General features: G+C 36.6%; 1 protein-coding gene and 1 long non-coding RNA gene across 2 annotated transcripts; both read left to right on the top strand.

Annotated features, from left to right (window-relative positions):
- Positions 1 to 12,564: 12,564 nt before the first annotated feature.
- LOC105445473 lies at positions 12,565 to 13,359 on the top strand. Its single transcript, XR_004062609.1, has 2 exons — positions 12,565 to 12,703; positions 13,284 to 13,359. It is a non-coding gene; the product is annotated as an uncharacterized LOC105445473 (long non-coding RNA).
- Positions 13,360 to 19,909: 6,550 nt separating this feature from the next.
- Positions 19,910 to 24,479, top strand: LOC115920905. Its single transcript, XM_030977658.1, has 4 exons — positions 19,910 to 20,095; positions 22,533 to 22,646; positions 23,061 to 23,459; positions 23,940 to 24,479. The coding sequence occupies exons 1-4, from the start codon at positions 20,068 to 20,070 to the stop codon at positions 24,269 to 24,271; spliced, it is 873 nt and encodes a 290-aa protein (XP_030833518.1). The 5' UTR covers positions 19,910 to 20,067; the 3' UTR covers positions 24,272 to 24,479.
- Positions 24,480 to 24,712: the final 233 nt, after the last annotated feature.

Below are 24,712 nucleotides of genomic sequence, written 5' to 3'. Positions count from 1 at the left end.
TGACGCCAAAATTCATGTTTTGATTAGCTCCATGTTAAACCCTTTAACAGTTCGATCATCTGAAAGTCTTTGGTATATCTATTCCATGATTAATACAATAATGCACAGTGAGATTATTATGTGGCATAAAAGAGACTGAATTCTACGATAAACATTAAAAAAATCCTCATTTACATGCAATTTATCACAATTGAAATTGTATGTTGAAAAAAAGCGAATTGGACTTGGAATGCGTTAGTTGAGTGGCTTCGGTAATGAACTGAAGTCAATCATATTTATACATATTCTGTTATTGAACGATCTATCCCTAGCTTCTTGTTGAGTCAAACTGTTTATGCATATATCATACTTAGCCTGACTGCTAACCCTACGGTTTCTACAAGATCAACAACCCAACAGATAAAAAGAATAACACACACACACACACACACACACTCACATACACGCGCGCGCACACGTATTTATTTTTTTATTGTGTTTGTGTGTGTGTGTGTGTGTATGTGGGATAGGAACTCTGATATGAAATCGCGTGCGGACTTCTCGATTTGCACTAGCATTACTGGACTTCTACGTTTGTGGTCGTTTTTTTGAAGCAGGGTGGCATGCGCTCTGCTCAGAAAACACCGCATACGTCGCTGTGCACTGGTGAACATGCAACTCGAAAAGTCCCTACCAGCATATCTACCAGACTAGCAATCATGAGACAAAGAGCTAAAAATGATACGATAAAATTAACATAATTTATTAATATATATTCTCAATTACATACAACTTCCCTGTACATGTTTCGGTTTTGATACGTATTTCCTAAACACGATAGATGCGGGTACTTGGCCTTTTGTATGACTAATACAAAATATCTCGCATAATGAAGCCTCCGATTCCTCATTTTGAAGATAGTTGATTACACATTTGCAGGATCTCATTAATCAGAATAATGTCTTGTTTGTTTTTTATAATTTATGACAAAAACCTTGCTTTCTGCAATAAGAAATGACATATTAAACATAATCGATATAATATAAGGACCGTTCGATGATGTATCAACAGACACTACCATGCTGTCGTATCTTTCCAATGTTATTCATTCGACATGTAATAGAATTTGAATCTCATTTATTGGGGAGGAAGAAGAAGAAATGTTAAGCTGCAATGACATTTAGGAGGTTTTAAATGTTTTACTTTTTTAATTTAGCGAGATATTTTCATTTGATTAACAAGTGAACCTCATCTGGAATACACGTTACTGCATTTTCTATAATGATTGAATCGAGTCCGCTTCTGAACAAACATAATAGCTAGCCATCTGCGCAATGGCGGCATGCATGGCGGGGAAATAATTCTTTGTGATACCATGGTCTCCGTATGCCGAAAGCATCAAATTAATCAGTAAGAGAAAGGGACCCTGCTCATTATTAGCCACGTACAATATACAGTGTGTCCCAGAAAAAAACGAAACCGAGAGTTATCGATGGTTTATCATAACTTAATCACAATTATGATTAATAAATGACACATATTTGTAAAGCTTAGATCCTCCTCTTTTATTTCAAGCAACTGATATGATGCATTTTTCAGGTATGAGTGATTAAAAAAAAATTGTAGAAAGGGTACCAAAAAGTCATTTGGCAAACGGTATCTGGATTTCAAAGGGAAAGTCACATTTCTAGACAGTTCATGTTTTGCCCTTTCATATGACATCTCAACCGGGCAAAATGAGCCAGGAATAACAAAAATCTAAATGTTTGAAGTAATGCTTGCATTTCCCTTATTTTAGTAAACGAAATCGTTTTCACTAGCTGCCTGCAGTACCGTGTGAGTAAAAAAATGTTTACACCTAGAAAATTCCTAATTATTAAAAAAAAAAAAAATTATGAAGAGTAACTTATCATACATCTTATGAAAGAGTGTTTTATCCCAAATCATTTGGTATCATTTTTGTGAGGTATGTGTTCACGCTTGGATGAACAGAAAGCATTGTTTGCGAGAGTGCAAAAATCGACTTGCGCCAAAGTGATGCCTCAGTACAATATGTATTATGTTGAGATTAGCAGAGTGAGAAAATGAATTGAATGTACCAAATGAGATACATTGCATTCGCTTTTTGCAGAAGCAAAGTCACACACACACACACACACACACGGACGCGATAAAGACACGCATACGCGCGCGTGTGTGTGTGTGTGTCTCTCTCTCTCTCTCTCTTTTTTTCTCTCTCTTTCTGTCTCTTTCTGTCTCTCTATCTCTCTCTCTCTCTCTTTCTCTCTCTTTCTGTCTCTCTCTCTCTCTCTCTCTATCTCTCTCTCTCTCTCTCTCTCTACTAGGGCAGTGTCAGTGCAAATGTGAACTGCATGGACACAATTACTATTTGGTGTTCATCCGTCGCTTTAATCTCAAACCACCCATGTCATTGAAATTCAGACAATAGAGTAACTCGTACTTTACCCTACATAACCGCTAACTGTGAACAGATATTAGTCACATCGATGTTCCTGGTTCAAATAGAAGGCATTCCCTTTTCGAAGTAGTTCATAGGCCCCTAACTAAATACGTTCATGCAATTGCAATCCCATGTGATTCATATGGATGCGTGCATTATTACCACTGAACAAACGCAAACAATTCGGGTACATTTAGGGTCCACATACTATATCCAGATACAGATTTTTGTTTTAAACTTCCCGTTATGTTTATATTTAAGCGATGAATGAAACTACATAGTCTTTATTGTTATTGAAATCCGTTTAGGCCTATTCTGTTTTACAAAACAGCTTGTTTATACTTTGATGGGAATTTTTGATATTGTAATTAAATCATTTTGGATTAGAGACATTTCAACTTTCTCTAAAAATAGATATCTGTTCGTACCATGTAAACAATAATTGTCTTAAAAGGAAACCTCACCCCGAAGAATAAGTGTAGGTATTCTGAAAAATGAGATATAATTCCTGCCCTTTGATGTACAATATTCCCTACGGAAATGAACAAGAGATATATAGATGACGATGTGATGCCTTTTAGCATGGCATGGGTACAGTCATTTTCTTGAACATGTGACGTACCAGTTGAAGTTATACATGTATTGTGCACCAAGCGTTAGTTGGAAAGACTTTTTTTTAATCAGTAACAAAACCTTTACTTTTCAATGATGAAAAATCATAGCTGAAAATATAGAAATTATAATTGGTTAAAAGGATATAACAGGGAAACAATACTTTAGTATACTATAGCAGTTGTCAAATATATTTCATAAATGAGAAACATTCACCCCAGCTTGATAGTTGTGGTAGCGGTCGACTAAATAGTTAGCTTCACCGACTTATTAGTGCAATTTGCGTTCTGGAAATTTTAGTACATTTAATGTAATAACAGGTGAATAAAATGCTTCATCAACGCACACACCTGGGAAAGAATCATCTATAAATTTTAATACATTTATTTGATAAAAAACTTCACATAGTACGTCACATTATCAGGAAAATGGCGATGCCCATGGCGTGCTGAGAAACTGTACATTATTCTTGCTTTATGCCTCTCTCATACACTTTGATGGGGAATCTTGTAGATAAATGGGCAAGATTATACTAAATCTCTATTAATGAATAAAGTTATTTTTGGGTGAGGTTTAGTATATTCTTAAAATGATCATGAAGTACCTCAAAATGAATTAAAAAAAAAAAAAATCTTTGATTGACCGGTATTACCATACTCATTTTCCCCAATAGACTGTAGTGTTATGAAAACCGTTAGGAAAACGATTTTTTGAATTTCGATTTCGTATCTTGAAAATCAGACAGGCGATCGGCTTGTAAAAGTCATGGGTTCCTTACTGACTAAAAGGTTATAATTATCATTGCAACATGAGCTAAATCCAGGATTATTTTGAGAATCTGAGAAAAAGTTTCCCAATCCTTTTAAGTGGCCTACAAACTGAAATTAACATGTAGTTTGAGATTAGCATCAGGACCTACAGCTCAAACATAACCAAGATAACAAATTTCATACCGTATCTGGAGTACCGCCTGGACATCGATCCCCGGATAACCACCCCCCCCCCATCATTTCAGTGCCCATAAATCTATGAACTCGGGCTGCGCCACTGCTCATATCCCCAGGCTTTAAACCCTATGTTAACTGGGGGGGGGGGGGGCAATTTGACCCCCCTGTAGTAATTTAGAGACTAGTCCGGAGCCGCGGCAGATATTAAGTTTTCCTTTCGTGACTTTTTTCTTTCGAGTCTTACGCATCTTTTAAAACATTTTTTTTTTTTAAATCGGACGTATAGTTACAAAGTCACGTGATCTTTTGTGTTTGCATGTCAGCCCGAAAATCGCTCATTTGATGTGATTTGTGTACAAAACATATAGAAATATCATTTTTCCTAAAAAGAGATAAACATTGGTTATTTGATCTTGTTTGGAGTTTAGGTGGTTGCTTTTGGGCCAAAATAGTTTAATTTTAGTTAGAAATGAAATATAAAAAAATACATAACTTTAAAAAAAACAATGAAATACTTAAGAAATTATATAAACTAAAATAAGGAATAACCTGGCTCTTCCAATTTTTGTTGTCGTATTCTTATTCCAAATGGTCTAACAAATATATGTAGTGAAAAAGAATGCTTAAATATGAATTGTATATATGGGTAAAAATTATAATGTTGTGACCTTATTTGCATAAATTACCATAAATATGCAAATGAGTGATTTTTTTCAAAAAAATTGAAACTACCATAGTATTCTATACATTTCACTTGACATGCATGCAAATTTTCGCGGCGATCGGCTGTGAAACGGCCGAGATCTTAGGGGGGAGTCAAATTGACCCCCCCCCCCCCCCCCCCCCCCTCAGTAAAAACCTGGTCTGAAATAGCCCAGTTAAAATAGGGTTGACCGTCACAAAATGTAAAAACGCCCCCACCGTTCTCGTTGGCAGATCGCTGTGTCTTCGGGTGTGTGTGACTTTGTTCTCTTTTTATTTGTCAGTCGCTTTCTGTTATGGACATGAGAATCAGTGCCATATCGCTCTGTATACTGTGTATAAACTGTATTATACGATATAACGTTTCGTCTGTCACGATTTTAGTCTGTCAAAGACAAGAGCATACAAATCATAAGCATAACTTCTGGGACATGGCAGACAGTACTTTTGCAGGTGCAGGTATGTTGATTATTTTGATAATAGCAAAGAGCGAAAATTTGTATTTCTTATCATCGATTACTTGTATATTTATGTCCTTGAATATTAGACATCTATTTAAAATCACCAGGTTGTTGATCAATTATGGTTCGGGGTTCTAGTTACGGAAGGCTGTAATTTTCTTTGGCAAAATATTAATGAACATTTGCCATAATCTACCAAATGGAGTAAATGGGTACCTAGCATGAATCAAATCCTCGGAATTCTAAAATGGCATAATGGCAGTCATGTTAAAGCCAGGGTAATGACTGTGTATCGCCAGGGGTGTCAAGTCTGATAATCTAGAGCTCTTTTAATAAGAAACCACTATCGTAATTGATATAATTATTGTAATCATTATTATTATTGCAATAACGATCTCGTAGTGGCGTACGCAGGATTTTTTTAAGGCGGGGGGGGGGGGGGTTAAAATCGGGACAAAAATTTCGCAACGACTCAGCCAGCCGCTGAATAAGCGGGGGGGGGGGGGGAGAAAACTTTTCTTCCTTTTTTTTTGGTCTCGAAATTTGAAAATTTGACATTTTGATCCGTTGGGGGGGGGGGGGTAAGGTCATCTTTTTTAGGTCAGCCATTGGCATAATATATATTTTTTTGTTTTATTCTTTTATAAAAAATCTAAAGTTTTCCCCCAAAACACACACAAAACATATATATTAAAAAAACTCAAGGGGAGGGGTTTAACCCCAACCCCCCCCCCCTACCGTGCGTACGCGCCTGGACCTTCGTCATTGCTTTGTTTTCGTTCACATTCTGCCCCATTAATATTCTTCTTCTCCGTGTTCTCTTTGTTTTCATCATGAAATCGCATTCGTTTTGCACGTACTGCTTGTAATCACTAGTTATGCCCTTTCCTCATGTTCGTTTCCTTCCACATTTCGTAGGCATAATCTCTAGCAATTCACCAAGGTCACTACATTCTTCGATTTACAACATCACTCATGCATAACCGTCCAGAAGCCATTTTGTCCGTTTCTGGTCCGTTTTAAGGCCTTTATTTCTTCCTTCCTATCTCCATTAGCCTAGATCCTACAGAGTTTTAACAAATTCCTCTAAATAGTCCAAGATATGTTCTTTCATCTGCGACGCATAACTTGACCTTCAAAATGCCATCTTCGCACCGAAAATTCAAATCCAAAACCGACTCCGTGAAAAATCTCTTTTTTTTTTTTTAATGGACCTCTAAAAATAAAAAAATTGCCATATTTTTCTCATACCATTTTCATTTCGTCTCAGTTTCTAGCAGTATCTTTAAATCATAATTGCACATAGACATGCTAAATTTCACGCACCAATGAATATGCTGACGTCATAATATGCAAATTTAAATTTTGAGTTCGGAGGCCATTATGATGACGTCATGAGTTAATTGAGAGTCAAATGAGACATGTAATCATATCTCCGACTCATAATCCATCCAAATATGAAAACAAATTAAGAGTTACAATGAATTTTGTATAGGCATATATTTTTGCCAATGTATTTTGGATAAAGATAGCGCAGGCCCGCGCGTGCTGTCAACTTTGACGGACGCTCATTGCGTTATTACTTGTCAGAAAAAGGTGAACAAGGTATCAAAATGCTTGGAAAAATGTGTCAAATGTGATGATAGAGAAAATTTGGCGATTCTATGTTGAAAAATACCACTATATACTTGCGGAAACGCGAGCGCACATTTTTGAAATGCTTAAAATGACAGGTTCGTACTCTCGTTTAATATTAAAATGATTTTGAGCACTTTTAAATGTTGACGCGCGCGTCATGACCTTTATGTGACCTTTGATGACATGACCTGTTGACCCTTGACCTGAAGTATATGTGATATGAATATGAACGATCTTTGGTGACGCGTCATGATGATATGATTGATAATGTGATTTCACAAAATGGCGCCTGGATCACGTCACGATAACCTGATGACCTTGAAAATGTTCTTGTCACGTTTCATGATAATGATCTATGACTGTGCCAATTTTGAAAGAAACTGACAAAACCGATCTTGAGTTATCCTACACAAAAAAGCGAAGAAATGAATAAAAATAAAGAAATAAAGAAAGAAAGAAAATTCTAACGAAAACAATAGGTGATCCGTCGTAGACGACAGACCACCTATTAGGGACTTTTAGATTTACACGACGAGAATGTGCACCACCACGTGTGACATCCTTTTAAGGTAATGTGACGTCCTTTTAAGGCACTGCCGGGCACGACCCAGCGCCTTAACACAATGTCACACGCGGCAGTCAACGCTCTCGTCGTGTAAATATAAAAGTCCCTAATAACGTCTCGGCACCAGCAGCTAGGTTAGCATCACAGGATGGGGTCGATGAGGGAGGGGGGGGGGCTAAAGAAAGTAGTACATGATAATGAACGAGATTATACGGTACTCGCTTGTAATACATTTTTAACAGAAATGTATTTTTCACCTGCAAAAGGTGTTCATTATTGATGATTCAATGATTGATGATTGTTGATTACTGATCAAGCACATTCATGACTTTGACAGTTATCACTCTAAATGCATGAACTAGGACTTCCCCACGTGTAAGATATGTGGATATGTGTGCTCATAAACTATGTTCTTTAGTACGAACTGCCTATGGTCTATTTGAACTTCACATCCTTATTGGCCTATTTAGGAATACCCAGAATATATGCGCTAGGATGAAATATGTGTATTTTGTTGTACCTTGAAGAGTTATTATTCTCATCTTCTTAATTTGAGCAGATGATTCGGCACATCTTTCGGGAGAGGGTAACAGCGCTGCGAACAAGGCAGAACCTGGAATAAGGGATGTATGAACAAGGTATTCAATCAGTATTATACATACACCTAAGCTTCTCCTTATTCCCGAAAGGAATAGCTATAGCTACTTTTACGATTCAGACAAAAATACGTTTTTCTTCGTTTAGTTTGTTTTGTTTTGTTTTTCCTTTCATACCGTTCCACCAATTTATTTAAATTCCTTCATTGATTTGACTCCCCTATTAAAAAGTGTTTTAAAATCATGAAAACATTGCTAGAAACAGTACACGAATTTCCATTTAACAAATTTGGTTACGTATTTATATAAAATGTTAAATGGTGAATAGTGCTTTCTCTATCATTAATAATTCGCTTCTTCCTCATTGCCTTATTCGCTTGTTGTCTTTCTGCCCTTCTCCATTTAAACTAGTATCCTTTTCTTCTTTCTTTAAATTATCGGGGCAGAGGAACAAGAATCAACCAAAACGTTTCCCAGGAGCAACTGGACAAGATCTCGAAGAAATTTCCAAATGCAAACTTCGAATCCTTCAGCAAAATATTAGGCATCGAGGGGAACGAAGCCAACAACATCCTGACGAAACACTGCAAGGACTACCGGAAGGCCTTGATGGAAATCCTCATGATCTGGAAGAACAAGACCTGTGGCCCTTGCTCAAAACTAGAACATGCTTTGAGTACCTCAGGGGCAGAGGATTTGATAGCGGATATACTTTATCGATAAAGCCCAGGGCCTACTGATAGGTTTATCTGAAAGCTTGCGAGACCGATGGCCTAATACAGCCACGAGACCGATAGCCCTTGGTCGAAAAGGAATTTTAGTTCATCTCTTATGTAGACAAATTAAAAATTAAATAATTAAATTTAGTAATGATGATAATCATATTGATATTAATGAATTTTGTACATATCATTAGCTAATTTTTCTTCTTAGTACTACCAGATATGTTATACATTTTTTTTAATGCAGACATATTACGATTGTGACGTAAGTAGGATTACGATAGGGTATTGAAATTGCCTATGAGTCGATTTTGTTTTCTTCGAAGAAAGTTGCTATCGTGTGACAATTAAATTTGGCTAAAGGGTCCCACGTGAACGTGACTATGCATTATTATTTCCTATCGTGCTTAAAAGCGGTTTCTATTTATATGCCTTTATGTAACATTTAATGGTGAATATTCTTTGGAACAAAGTTATCCTTGGCGAATATATGGAAAAAGAATTTGGCATAAACTACGTCAAGGAAATATCATTAAAAGCTGCTTGAATTTCAAATCACTCGAGAAGACGATTGAATGTGAAGAATTTCTACATCGTTTAAAAAATTATGATCATGATTATTGCTTGAAGTGCAAATGCACAGAAAATTATCTTCATTATTTTTTAAGTGTGATTACGCAAAAATATTTTCTCGGAAAAACAGAATTACTTTTCGATAATGAAAACATTGATTACAGTGATAAAGCTGTAAGCAAGCAGTGGGATAATATAAATTCAAACTATTTAGTTTTTAATAATTTTTTTTTTAAATTTAGCTTCTTACGTTTTATATACACACCAACAAAATGCAATTTTACAAACATATTCGATATTCATATAAAGGGAATATTATGGAGGGCAAATGTTGTAAAGTATCACCTCTGGAAAAAGATATTCGTTATGTTAAAAAAACGTACAGTCAATGTTGTGATACATGTATAAGTATAAATACAGTTCTTCTTTGAAATAAATATAATTAGGTATTTTTTATGTAAGCATTATTCAATTAATAAATGAAGGAAAAAGAGAAAAAAAAGACGCTTGTTACATTATTATACATGACACTGAACACTTTCAGCACACAACAATATTATAAGTAAAGTGGTTAATATATTTCAAATTACATAGTACATTATACAGACTGTCCTTCCGGCAAAGTTGCGAGAGTCGTCGACGATGTCGGACTCGAATTTAGTCGAAAGCTGAAAATCGAAGAAACAATTGGTAGGTTAATTGGAAGTGGGTAAATAGTGGTCACCGCAACTTTATTTTCCAATTAAGACGGGGTTTTAGATCATAGATGACGTCAGTGATCATAGTACAGTTCAAAATAAATGATGAACGAAAGCCAAGGGTTAGCGATGTTGATCGGATGCGGAGTCCACGTTCGGTGATGGTGGAACTCTGAATAGAGTTCGACGTCGACGGTGATCGAAGACGGAACGAAAGTCGATAATGTCAATATCCAATTCATTATTGGAGCTTGCAACAAACGTCAAAGTTCAAACGCCAAATTGGAGGTCGACGACGTGGTGATGGTGGCGTTGATGAATTGGTGATGAGGCTGGTGAAGAACGTGACGATATAGAAACTACTCATTTTATATTGCGTATAATATATCTGTAATATTAAAAAGACAATTTTTAATTATATCCATAACAAAAACAAATATGAATACAACTGTTAACATGAAATCACAAAGTCACATAAGTAGACATGACATCGATTAGGTTATTTTGTAAATTTGCTGGGTTGATTTGCAGTATTCCATTTATTTTCTAAAAAGAATAAAACATTTAATTATGCGATCAATGCCACTACTGACAGCAGATTTAATTGTAAATGAACAAACTTTGCTTTGAATGATATGCCCTATAAGACCATAAAGATCCTACATCAAATTACGTACATGAAATCATACATGTTCAGTCTTAGTTATCTTGTCGGAAGGTGTTTTAACTCACAGTTGATAATGTCATAAATGACTATTTAGACATCAACTAGATCTATGAGCATGTTGATTTGCAGTATTCCATTTATTTTCTAAAAAGAATAAAACATTTAATTATGCGATCAATGCCACTACTGACAGCAGATTTAATTGTAAATGGACAAACTTTGCTTTGAATGATATGCCCTATAAGACCATGAAGATCCTACATCAAATTACGTACATGAAATCATACATGTTCAGTCTAAGTTATCTTGTCGGAAGGTGTTTTAACTCCCAGTTGATAATGTCATAAATGACTATTTAGACATCAACTAGATCTATGAGCATATTGTAAATAAAGTAGATGATTCGTATTCAGCATGATTTTACAGATCTAAAACATCAAGAAGCTCCTGTCGAGGCAAAGCTGCATTGTGAATAGTACCACTGCAGTCAACTTGATTTAGAGGCGCGATAGCTCAGTCGGTAGAGCAGTGGTCTCGTTATCAAGTGACCCGGGTTCGAAACCAAATCGATGCGCTAGTGCCCTTTGGTAAGGCATTAATCCTCATTACCAGGTCTCTCGGAGAGGACCTCAAGCCGTCGGTCTTCTGGTTGCTTACTAACAAGCATTTATTGCTTTCTTAGCTGTCAGGTAAAATACCACCACTACCACTATCACTGCATTGAATACATGTAAACATCGACCCTTTGGCACATACATAGCCATTCAGATAATGTGGAAATGGCAATTAAATTTGCAATTTGTAGTGTATATTCTGAGTCAGGTGTATACCTGTTTGCGCCGTGTGGGTTTTGGGGCTTGACTAGTACAGACCTACTTCACGATATTTCATGCTGTTGCACAATCTGTAAATTTACACACCATCGATAAAAAGCCAAATGAAAGTTGATAGTTTTCCCCTAATTGAATTTGAATTTATTAACAACAGCACATCACAATAATGACAGTACATATAAACAATCATACAATGCAAAAAATAATACTGATACATGTATACATAACATAAGATTAATGTCGATTGAACAGTAATGGTTTTAAAACGATATTTTTTAGACATACATCTGCATACTATTAAATGTACAAAAGATTTTTCGTAAATATGTATATTACTATGTTTAGGTGAAGTTGTTAATGGGAACTAGAAGTTAGCACAAGTGCTAGTCGAGCTAGTTCCATTCTTTGGCAAGATTTTTTTCTGTTAATTTGTTTTTACATATGAATGTAAAACTTTTTTGTTTTGTATTTACATATATACAACAAAATAATACAATATCATGTAAATTTTCAATAATAATTGGATACGTCGTAACTACATTAATCCTTACTTTTTTATATAATAAATTTAAATCAGATTTCTAGCTGTACTTTTCAGTTTTTCAATTCAAATAATACCTTAGAAAACTAATGGACAATGAAATTACATCAATATTTGTTTTACAATGGTGGATATGTGAATTAATTGCGACCAAAGCAGAAAAATACATGACCATGCTAATACCACACAGCAATGGTACTGAGCCATGGTTAGAACCAAACAAACGTGAATTGAACCTTACAACTGCCAAGTACCGCAATGTACCATGTACAAATTCGGAAGAACCATGGTTACCATGGTCCTTGTTTTTATAACCATGGTAATACCATGGTTCTTGCTTGGTAGTACCGTGGTAAGAAACGAGTACTAGCTCGGGTACCATAGAGTACCATGGTTACCATGGTCTTTTTTGTATAAGTGTCACACAATGGGGTAGTCCCTACCCCCCCCCCCCCCCAATACACACATACACCGTCCCCGTTGGCAAATCGCTGTATGTCTGCGTGGGTGAATGGGACTTTGTTCCCCTTCGCCATTAGCTTTTGTTATGGACTCAAGAATCATTGCCATATCGCTCTGTATACTGTGTATAACCTTATATACAATATAACGTTTCGTCTGTCACGATTTCAGTCTGGCAAACACAAGAGCACATCTATCATAAGCATAACTTCTAAGCCATGGGAGACAGTAGTATTGCAGGTTCAGGTATGTTGATTTATATTGATAATAGCAGATAGCGAAAAATGGTAATTTCTAACCTCAGAATATTTGTATATTTATGTCCCTGAATATTATACATTTCTTAAAAATCACCGGACTGTCACAGTGGATCCCCTCGGTTTTCGGGTCGCACCGCGGCACTAATGTTCTTTGGCAAGACATTAATGTGCATTTGCCATACTCGACCCAAGTGAGGTAAATGGGTACCTGGCAGATAGGCCTATCAATTCCTTGAGATTCTTAAGCGCCATGATTATGGGCATGCTAAAGCCAGGGTTATAATCGTGGAGCGCCAGGGATGAAACGTCTGACGCTCCTGAGCTCTTTAATAAGAAACCACTATTGTAATTGATATAATTATTGTAATCATTATTATCATGATAAATATAATATTTTTAATAAGTATTAATATAATGTTATTACCATTATTATTATTACCACTAAACCAGATAGGATTCTGTCTTTGACGGACCTGAAATTGAACGAGATAGGGGAGGGTTAGGGTTACTTTTTAATAAATATTAATATAATATTATTACCATTATTATTATTATCATTAAACCAGACATGATGCTGTCTTTGACGGACCTGAAATTGAACGAGATAGGGGAGGCTCTGGGGGTCAACGAGAATCTGATGACACTTGGACTACATTTAGGTTTCCCACGACCCAAGATGGAAATGTTTCTAGCTACAAACCGATCCGATGGCAATGTGTCTCCAAAAGGCACCAAGATTATGCTATTTACATGGAGGAACAAGACTCCCAGAGCGAATCAGGTCCAGAACCTTCGTGCTGCCTTGATTGATTCCGAATTGGGGCTGGTTGCCGAGGAACACCTATAATTGATATCCAGGAATACTCTTAATGGACGAAAAAGTTGGTGTTAATTGGGTTTCGATCATTCGAAGGTACCGTGTTTTGGTATAGCTATGTTTAAAACAGATAGCCTGGCGCCTCTCGGAGACTAACAGACTATTACAAAATGAGCCGATTTCTCCAGAATCTATAATTGGATTTGAAAATTCGAAGGAACCGTGTTTTCGGTTTAATATCTAGAACTGATGATATGGCCAGTGATTCTAAAGGCACCAACAAAATTTGTGCATGCAGGAACAAGACTCCCAGATCGATTCAGGTTCAGAATCCAGGGTGCAGGTCCAGGATCTCCGTGCTGCCTTGGTATTCAATTCAATTCAATTCAAGGTTTTATTTCGAAAAACATAAAGTACAATGATGCACATGCTGCAGCTAAAAAGCTGAAATGTATGTGTTTACAATGATCAAGGATACATATAAATAGGAAAGAATATCTATCACAAAACATATCTACATTATCATACAATGAAACCATGACAGATAAAATACTGGTCTGGTTAAAAAGACAACTGTTCATATATACAAATTTTAAAACAAGTTGGGTTTGAAGAGAAAAACTTAAAACAATCAGCGATTATTAAGAAGATCAATAAAATATGGTATTGCACTTTGTTTAAAACGAGAGGTTCTGCATTTATATTGACTATACTTGTGTTTATTTCGTAAAGGCATGCCAACAATTTTTCGTTCAGGAATCCAGCCTTTGCATTGTGGGTTATTAATTAGAGATTCAGCGAAAACAACACATAATTTTTCACGCCTTATTTGTAGTCGTTCAAGCTGGCATCGTTTCAAAGCGTCTTCATAATTATAACTTTTTCCTAAAATGATTTTACATACCCTTTTCTGAATTCTTTCTAAATGATGTATGTGCTCTAAGGTAAGACCTCCATTAAAAACAGGTGCACAATACTCTAAAAGAGGACGAATGTAACCAACATATATTTGGATTAAGTCAGGAATTGGTAACTTATATTGCTTAACCATTCTAAACATGTATAGTTTTCTATTGCATTTTTTAAAAACTTCATTTATGTGAGTGTCCCATTTCAAATTTTGCTGGATGTAGACTCCCAGAATTTTTACAGATTTTATATATGACAATTGTGAGTCACCAATACTAAAAGTCTCAGGAATAGATGGATTTTTCATAAATGTAATTCTCATTGCAGTACATTTGTTATGGTTTAGTTTCATGTGATTACTTTCTGTCCATTCTAATAAATTATCTAATACATGTTGTAATATTGATTGTTTCTGTACAGTTCGACCTTCAAGTAAAGTAAGATCATCAACATATTTAAAATATAACAACGATTGATCTTGGCAAGCATCATTGAACATAATTAAAAATAAAATTGGGCCTAACTTCGTACCTTGAGGAACCCCGGCATGGGTGGTTACATATTCAGAAAAAACATTTTGATATTTTACACACTGAGAACGTTGTTTTAAAAAACTTATAATCCAATTTATAATAAAAGGTCTGACATTGAGATCAATCAATTTCCTAATCAAAATATTGTGATCTAATAGGTCAAATGCTTTGGAAAAATCTGTACAAATAAAAGTTGACATTGATTTTGGTCTCTCACAGTTTTCGAAAATATTATGTAATAGTTTAATAAGATAGTGAGATGTTGATAAACTAGGTCTATTGCCATATTGGTGAGGGTCAATGTACTTAGATATGTCTTCCAAAAGCCACTTGGCTATAAAGGATTCTGCCATTTTTGAGAGACGACTAGTTAAGGCTATGGGGCGTAGTTGTTCAATTGTTGGTGGTTGAGACTTTGGGATTGGAACAATTTGACTTCTTTTCCACTGCCATGGTACTATGCCCTGATGAAAAGATGCATTTAAGATATCTGCTACAGGTTGACTTAATTCATATGCAAATTCAAGTATACGTTGATTGGGGCAGCATTACTGAAAAACACCAAGATGGCCGATTTCAGTTAGTTAAGACCAGAACACCTTCGTTAGCTGCCTGTAAGAACAATGAACATGATGAAGATGGTTGTTACTGCCTATCAATAAATGGTTCTTACGGCATTCTTACGGGCATGCAGCCGACGACGAATCGATGTCATTTGAGAGATTTGTTTAATTCTAACTTTGGCAGGTTTTCTTTGTCTAGTTTCATGTCAGATATATCGTGGCATCATTGAAAGGCATACACGATTACATTATTTGCAGTGACGAGGTTTTAAAGATTTCTTGATTGGCGGTTTCCCAATGCTCCTGATGTCACAATTTTATTATGCCATTTGATAAGAATTTAAGAACATAATGCCATCTTTTAAATAAACAAATATTTTATTTCTTCTTTTTTTGGTCATTTTTATCTGTAATTGCAGTGGTGATAAATAAAGGACAACTTCTTGCATGTATGCCAAAAAAGGATCCAATAAATTGATTTCTTGGGCTAGCCCCTAAATATTGGCACAGTTAAACATCTAAGTTACTTTGAACTTTTTCTTGTCGAGCTCAGATCAGAGTTTTCACCAATTTCCCAAATCATCCCCATGGCCGTTTTGTATTATTTTGTTTTATTAATAATTTTTCGAAATATGTGTATATATATAGAGAGAGAGAGATATCTTGGTGTCAAATACTCTTGAATTCATTTGATGACCGAATCATCAGAGCGAAGGGGTTTGTGATTGTCGATAAGGAAAATGAAATTACAACTCGTGTATTGTTACTGAGTTGTGGTATGGTATAGTATTTATTTTCCAGTTCACAATATAAAGAACAATATCAACAAAACAGAAAATTGTTCTTTGTATAAAAAGATTATTTTGAATGTATTTAAACATGCACAAATATTTGATTTGTTTATTTGTGTGAAAATTATTAATAAATAGCTTGTGGAGGGCTCACAAATTGAAGGGGAAAAAATATGTACATATAAAATCGAGAATATAGTGAATGGCTGGATAGCCCAATCAGCTTTTTTTTATATGACAAAACTGTATACAATTATTTAGCTGTATGTGTACTTTGAATGAGATAAACACTGTACAGAAAAATAACTTGCTCTCTTCGCATTTCTTTACGGTCGTTTGTTTGTCTCACATACAATTTCTTACAAAACAATAGACACCAATTGACGCAAAATTAAGTATTTCATGTCTTGATTAGCTCCATGTCAACCGAATTACCATTAATTAAGATTAATCTTGCACTGGAAACAGTTAGATCATCTGAAAGGCCTTGGTATATCTATCCCATTATCAATACAATTTTGCATAATGAAATTATTAGACCTATGTGGCATTCAAAGAGACTGAATTCATTAAAATACAAGTCTTCCCCATTCATACGCTACTGATTACAATTAAAAATCTATGCATAAAAGTGGCGAATTGGACTTTGAATGCGATAGTTGAGTACCTGCAGTAATAAACTAAAGTACGTCAATCATATCTATATACAACTCGCTCCTAGATCATAATCAAATGATTGGTCAGCCTATGAAATCGATTTACTGAGACTATCATACGTTTTCTCATGACAAATCGTGCAATGGTTTCCAGTACTGCCCTACGATTGTTAAATACACGATGCACAGCAGTGCGTGAGGAGGTCAGTTACTTTTTAACGTGTTTAGAGGTAATGTGCGCGCTGAGGTAAGACTAAAAGCGTTGGATCAAAACACTACATGGAGTCCGGCTTTTGCTGTATAAGTTTGTTAAGTTTGCTTATTACATAAAACTGACGAAAGAAAGTATACACTAGGTGAAAGAAATCAATGAAAATAAACACAATATGTAAATAAAAATTCGATCGCTATTGCCGGGCCTCATTCGTGCTCAAATCACAGTGACCAACACAATCACATCAAATCAAACATCGCTCAGTGTTTGTTTCGTTTATTGGTCAGTGGAGACCTCTTGAAGCAAATTTCACAACATTCTTTGTTGTAAACATGACATTTTAAGCCTTTTTTCAAAGGAAATTACTCTTAACACCCGTCTTCTCCAAAGGCTTCGTGGCTCGCTGCTACCAATTCCTTTTTTTCTTTTGCTGAAATAATAGTAAGGTTGACAATGACAATTGACAATGATTTTTAATGATTGCTGGTGAAACTTCGAGAAAATACAAATATGATAGTCGTCGTAGAGGATAAAAAGGCAAAGTTCGTATGAAAAAATAATTCTCCGGCCGACCGACATTATACATCTCACTGAATTCATCGAGCGAGAATAGGGACTTTTAGATTTGCACGACGAGAACGTGGACTGCGACGTGTGACATCCTTTTAAGGCGATGTGAAGGATGTCACACGTGGCAGTCCACGTTCTCGTCGTGCAAATCTAAAAGTCCCTACTACCGACACAGCTGGCCCCACACAGCAACATTTTTCTCCGTATCTTCCTTGCTTCCTCGACGAGATGACTCCACCCAACAACCCCCTCTCTCTCTTAATCCCACCCTCCTCTATCATACTCTTGTCCTCCCCTCTCTCTCTCTCTCTATCTCTCCCCCCTTTTTTTGCATCCCCCATTTCTTCCGTTTCATTTTTCAATACGACATTTTTTTCAATGTGACGTGGCCCCGGAAGCTTAGGGGTTTGAGGCATTTAATTAGGGTCAGATGAGCATATTTTGATACCTTACTTGTGACACTGACAGGTCTCTAATTGGCGGGGGGTCCAAAGGGCTGAGCCCCATGAAGCCCTGGGATTTTAGGCTTTTAATTACGTTCATAATTATGAGCATCCAGTGGTCGCCTTAGGGCCCCTGGTGGGTCCAGGGGGTAGAGCCCCGAAAACCCAGTGGTTTCAGGTATTTAATTAAGGTCAGATGAGCATCCAGGGGCCTGCCTAAGGGCCCTTGGTGGGGTCAACGGGGCGGAACCCCCCGTAATAATTTTGTTCAGTTAGGGGGGGGGGGGGTTGGGGACTCAAGCCCCTTGAATCCCGCCGTCTGCAGGCCCTGACATGAAGGCTCCTAATTTATTTTTGGGGAATTTGCAATTTTCCAACAAATGCATAACAAAAGAATAATTTACAAAAGAAATTGAGAAAAAATCCCGGAAAATCATGTCATTTCAGCAACATTTGTAAATCAATGGTATCGAATTAGAAATAAACCACGTTTGAATTTTATTTTTGGGGCAACTGCCTCCCTATCAGTACGCTAGTGTTCAGGGGCTGATGTATTCTCACCCCTATAATAATAATTTAAAAAACACGCGCTTTCCCATCCTCTCACAATATTTCCAGTATATGCGCGTATCGCTATTATAAAATGACTTTTTCTTTATTTTTTACTACTGCTACGGACACACAGAATAAAGGGAAATAAAGCTTGTTAAAATAAAGTTAAATTGTAACGTTTAATTTCCAATCATTTTTTCTGTTTCACACACTTTGTTTTGGCTTAAGTAAAAAATACAGTAGGTAATTAAACTTATCTTTAACAAAATAATTCTGGATGGGTAGTTTCCCGTCTGACATCGATGCCGGTCACAGCTCGTCTCGTCCACTTGGCCCTGGCCTCCGCAGACGGCGTCTTTGCTCCACTTGGCCCCGGTAGTCGCCCCGGATTCTTGACCTCCGCAGACTGAGATACGATGGTGTGCGTCCCGATCCCAGACAAGAGCTAGCCCCCGACGAAAGCTATGGAGAACCGGGTGGCAGTTGATCGAGCTAGCCTCTCGTCCCGACGTGGAATTACCCTCAGATATTGACTTTAATTGCCGACTTCTAACATGACGTTCAGTCTATTATAGCTTAGGTGGTTCTCCTCGATTGCAGAAAATCCACCTCTTAATATACCCTACGGTTACTAAGTAAATTCTAAAAACATGACTACAAATATTTGGAGAGAAAATGATCTTACAAAGGAAAATACTTGTATTGAAAAGAGGCTTCCTAAATGTGTGCCAAACAACAGATAAAACATGTACACTGAATTAATGACTTCCCCAGGCCTATTCATATGGAACAATACATCTTGGTCTGAAAAGAAAACATCTGACCTTAACATCTTCACCTGACCTTAACAAAGAATACTCCAGACCAGAGAGCAAAACAAATAAATTTCTTTCCTGAAACCCATTCTCTCACAATATTTCCAGTATATACGTGTATCGCTATTATAAAATGATTTTTATTTAATTCATGTTTTATTATTTGTTATTTTCTTTTGGTAAAAAATACGGATAAATTTTACTCCCTTACTGCTGATTTTTTTTGTTCTGGGGGGGGGGGGGGGGGGGAGTGAAAATGCGTTTTGCCCCCCCCCCCCCTCCCCACACACACACATTTTTGATTGGGGCATCCGGTTGAATTGGACTTTGATAAACTCGTTTAATTGCTGTTTCCTTTCCTGAAGAAGCCATTGCCATCAGGATATTGCCAGATCACTGTGTATAAAATATAACGTTTCGTCTTTCACGATTTCAGACTGACAAGGACAATTAAGAGTATACATATCATAATCATAACTTCTGAGTCATGGCAGACAGTAGTACTGCAGGTTCAGGTATGTTGATTTATATCGATAATAGCATACAGGGAAAAAAGTAAAATTCTAACCTTCGATTATCTGTATATTTATGTCCCTGCTTATTAGACATATCTGCAAAATCACCGGACTGTGGATTACGTTCTAGTTTTGATGCCACAGGCACAATAATGTGATAGATTTACACAGTTGTGTATTGCAAAATATTACTCATTTGACCAAAAACATAAATCATTAGTTAGATGAGTAAGTTTGCTGTAAAGGTACTATGTCCCTTTTGCAGCCAACCTCAAATTCTTTAGGACTTTGCAGGAATTATGAATATGTCATGTATGTCCTATATGTGAAATTTAAATGTAAGCCGTGTCCCAATATTCAAATTATGCAAGAAACCTGTTTACTTGCTAGACTTCAGTGTCAGACACTATTGAGTGACTGACTGGCTTTTTTTCTTCTTCTTTGATAACAACATACATACAATGAGCTGTAAAGGGTATATGAGCTTTGTCTACATCAATAACCCACTTCTTGTGATGGCCAAAATTAAACTGATTGAATCTTTGCGCAGCGTAAAACGTATGACCATTCAGTACAATGGTCTGAAAATCAAGACTATTACTTATTGGCTCTATAGCTCCTAAGTCGATTTGACAACTAATAGTCGTTATTTTCCCACTTGAAGACATTTTCAAGCCCCACCTTTTTTTAGGGAAGTTCTAAATTAGTATTATCTTTCAAATGCCGTTGGAATTTAACCTTTTCATTTTTTGGCCTGCAAATGGGACATAGTACCTTTAAGTGATCAATGTGTGCGAAAATATAACATACAAGACAAAATGGATGTTCAATATGAATATTGGTCACTGTTTTCATCATTTGAGATAAATCTAAGACCATGTGAAAGCATAACATATTCCTTGAGGGATTGATTTATACCAAATATCAGTAGACTTATCGGAATAGGTCAAACTGCCTAGGCTCATGAAAGTTGTATGAATGTAATTGTACCACACAAAAAACGTATTGTTAGGGTCAGGTATTATGGGACCATCGAGACATTGAGGAGTAGAGCACCCAGGTGCCCCTTTGTAATTAGTTTTTCAGGGTCTTTATGTTATTTATCGTACTTGGTAAAATAAAGCACTGTCCAGCAGCCTTTTCATTGTAGGCAGGGGCGGTCGAGCGACTTCCAAAGTGTGGGGGGACCAACAAAAAAGGGCACTTTCTAGAGAATAAAAAGGGCACCTACAATGGGAAATCTCAAAGCGAAAATACACAGTTTTTTAGACATTGGCATAAACCCCTACATTGTGATTACATTATCAGGGATGGTTTCAATATTGGTTTCTCTTTATACATCGATACAAGTTGGATGGAAAGCCTAAAAATTGATTTGCGAGCGAGCGAAGCGAGGGAAGCGAACTAGGATTTTTTTTTTAAAGGTTTGTGAGGTCGCAGTGCGAAAAATTACATATAAAGTGGGAAATCCCCATCCTGATGGGGTTATGAGCACATTCTCATAACGGAAAAGACTAAAATACCTTTGATGGGTAACATAATTATATCATCTATAAATTTGAGCGAGCGTAGCGAGCGAGCTATGAGGGAAATTACTCTTAGTCACTTTGAATTAGGGGCACGTTTAATGCATGATGAGAGGAAAAGGGGACACTTATTAAAAGGGATAAGACACTTAATAGAAAAGAAAAGGAGCACGTGTCATAGTACAAATGGTAATTATCAGAGACGAAAATGAGGCACTTCTTACACCTGAAAAAAGCACTCACCTAGAATGAAAAAAAGCACTTATGAGAATGAGAAATGGGCATTTGTTGACGGAAAAGTATCACCCATCAGATTTTAATAGGGGGCATTTATAAGAGGTAAAAAGGTTTTTTTTTTATCGCACCTGAAAATGAAAATAAAAAAGGGGCACTTATAATAAAGGAAAATGTGCATTTGTTGAAAGAAAGGGGGCATCGATCAGATTTTAATAAGGGCATTTATTTGAGATGAAGGGGTTACTTATCAAAAGTGACAAGAGGCACTTCTCGTACCTGAAACGGGGCACGTACTAGAGATTAATAAAGGCACTTATGAGAATGGAAAATGGACATTTATTGCAAGGGAAAATGGGCACTTGTCGAAGTAACAGAGGCTCGTGTCAAAAAAAGGGGTAATTATCAGAGGTGAAAAGGGTGAGGGGCACTTTTACAAAATAATAGGGGCACTTTTCAAAGTAAAAGGGGCACTTTTCCCATGTAATAAGGGGCACTTTTTACAAAGTTAAAGGGGCACTTTTACTATGTAAAAAGGGGAATTTGGAAAAGCGAGGGGCCCCCTGCCCCTGGAAGGGCCCCCTCCGATTGTAGGAGCAGTTTTTCCCTGTACAAAGGCGACGCTTAATGAAATTGTCAGACTGGTTCTTTTTACTACTTTAAATTTCATTTAGCAGAAGTATCATCGCATTTTGTGTTTGACGAGGAATCAAAGACCTTAACTGTGAGACACGGTTACACACTCCATGTTGGGAATGTAGACACAGTCCAGGATCAAGAGGAATGTGAAGGTGAATTCATGTTTAGCATCGTTCTTTCAGATGAAGATTTAGATTCTTACTGAATTTTTTTTAAAGTAGCTCTGTATATTGATTTTATCAAAATTGATCATAATATCAAAAAGATATAAAAGCAATTTCGTCTTTCTGTAAACAAAAAGTTTTATAAAAAGTAATGTTTTTGCGCCATTCATTATTTTATACGTATCCAGGAACGTCTCATTCTGAGAAATTGCTTTCTCTTGGAAAATAATTACGATCCTGAGCTTAAAAGAATAAGTAACGATTTAGAGTATTAATAATTCTTTAAAGTTGTATTCATGTTTTAATGAAGCTTCAAGAAAAAAACTTTGGCTAGAACTTTTGTTTTCTATTATATTCATAGTTAAATACGAGGTCATAATGAAAGAATCATATCTGTTTCAGAGATGGAAGTGGATGCTTACATTGAGCCCATAAAAAAGGCTGGTGCTATTAAAGCTGATCCTAGGATTCTGCAGCTCCTTCAGAAAGTGCCTCCAGATTGTCACAACCCTGGAAAATGGAAAGTTAACCAACAATTGTGCTCCGAATTAGTATCCCTATTCCAGGAGCAAGGCGCTGCTCTAACAAAGGTTCGGTTTGACTCGGTGCACTTCTTCGTTAGTGTCAAACTCGGGCCCGATCACGATGCCTTTCTTCAAGCCTGTAGAGACGGCACACTCTCGCGAGGCTTGACAAAAATTCTTGTTACTCCAGAACTGGAGAAGGAAGTTGGAGTCAAACTCGGAGTAAGGCTGGAAGTGAAAGAGACATCAAACACAAATAACGTCTCGGCACTAGCAGGTTAGTATCACATGATGGGGTTGATAATAGCATTGATATATAGCAAATAGCGAAAATTTGTAATTATTAATCATCGATTATTTGTATATGTATGTCCCTGAATATTGGTCATCTCTTCAAAACACCGGACTGTTGATCACTTATGGTTTTGGGTTCGAGTCACGCCGCGGCACTAATTTCTTTGGCAACACATTTATGAACATTTGCCATACTCGACCAAAATGAGTTAAATGGGTACTTCGCAGGAATTGAATCCTCGAAATTCTAGGGCGGCGTAATATCAGTCATGTTACAGCCAGAGTAATAAATGTGTAGCGTCAGGGAAGTCAAGTCGGACAAACCTAACCTATTTAATACGAACCCACTATTGTCATTAATAGTATTACTAATTTATGAGTATCATTACTACAACATGTATTAGTATTATTATGATTATGATTATCATTTTCATTGTTATTATTGCTGTAATTATCAAACCAGGCAGGATGACAAATTTGATGGACATAAAGTTGAACAAGATAGGGGACGCTGTGGGTGACGACGAGAATCTTGCGGCTCTGGGATTACTTCTTGGTTTTGCACAAACCAAGGTGGACATGTTTCTTGCTACAAATCGAGTTGATGGCAAAGTGTCTGCAAAAGGCACCAAGAATATGCTATCTGCATGGAGCAAAAAGACTCGCGGCGAGAACCAGGTGAAGGAGCTCAGTGATGCCTTGGCGGATGTCGAATTGGGGTATATTGCTGAGAAATACCTACAGCGATTTTCCAGGGATACTCTTAGAGGACGAGTTGATGTCACCGGAATGTAACAATTATTGGTTGATTTCTTATAATTTTGGCAGTTTTTTAATTGTTCTTCGAAGCTACCGAAGTTTCATGTCAAATAAATATACTGGTATCACTGAAAGGCATAGTTGATTACATTATTTTAAAGGCCCTCTGTACTAATTGAAGCTAATTGCTCCCTCTATATAGAAAACTTCCACAATCGGTGCCTGTTGGTCCCCCATGATCCTCTATTTCTTATGTTAATTGAGAGCTGTCAGTGCCCTCGCTGTGTGGTCTAATCCCTCCTGGCCAAACTAGTGCAGATAAGCTTTAACTGACGAATACCTTTAAAGAGGTTTCCCAAATCTTTTAAATGGCAGTTTCCATTGCTCCTGATCTCACAATTTCCTTATGCCATTTGAGAAGAATCGATGAACATAATTCCATCTTTTAAATAGAAAGATATTTCATCTCTTGGACAA

Source organism: Strongylocentrotus purpuratus, unplaced genomic scaffold, assembly GCF_000002235.5.
Source record: "Strongylocentrotus purpuratus isolate Spur 01 unplaced genomic scaffold, Spur_5.0 spur5_scaffold_1, whole genome shotgun sequence".
Taxonomy (NCBI): Eukaryota; Metazoa; Echinodermata; class Echinoidea; order Camarodonta; family Strongylocentrotidae; genus Strongylocentrotus; species Strongylocentrotus purpuratus.
This window is presented reverse-complemented; position numbering and strand designations above follow the sequence as displayed.

Bases quoted from the DNA above. Each gene is read 5' to 3' on its own strand.
- LOC115920905 (XM_030977658.1), top strand. From the start codon at position 20,068: ATGGCAGACAGTAGTACTGCAGGTTCAG. The intron at 20,096-22,532 runs GTATGTTGATTT...TTCATTTAGCAG, and splicing joins CAGTAGTACTGCAGGTTCAG to AAGTATCATCGCATTTTGTG. The intron at 23,460-23,939 runs GTTAGTATCACA...TTATCAAACCAG, and splicing joins TAACGTCTCGGCACTAGCAG to GCAGGATGACAAATTTGATG.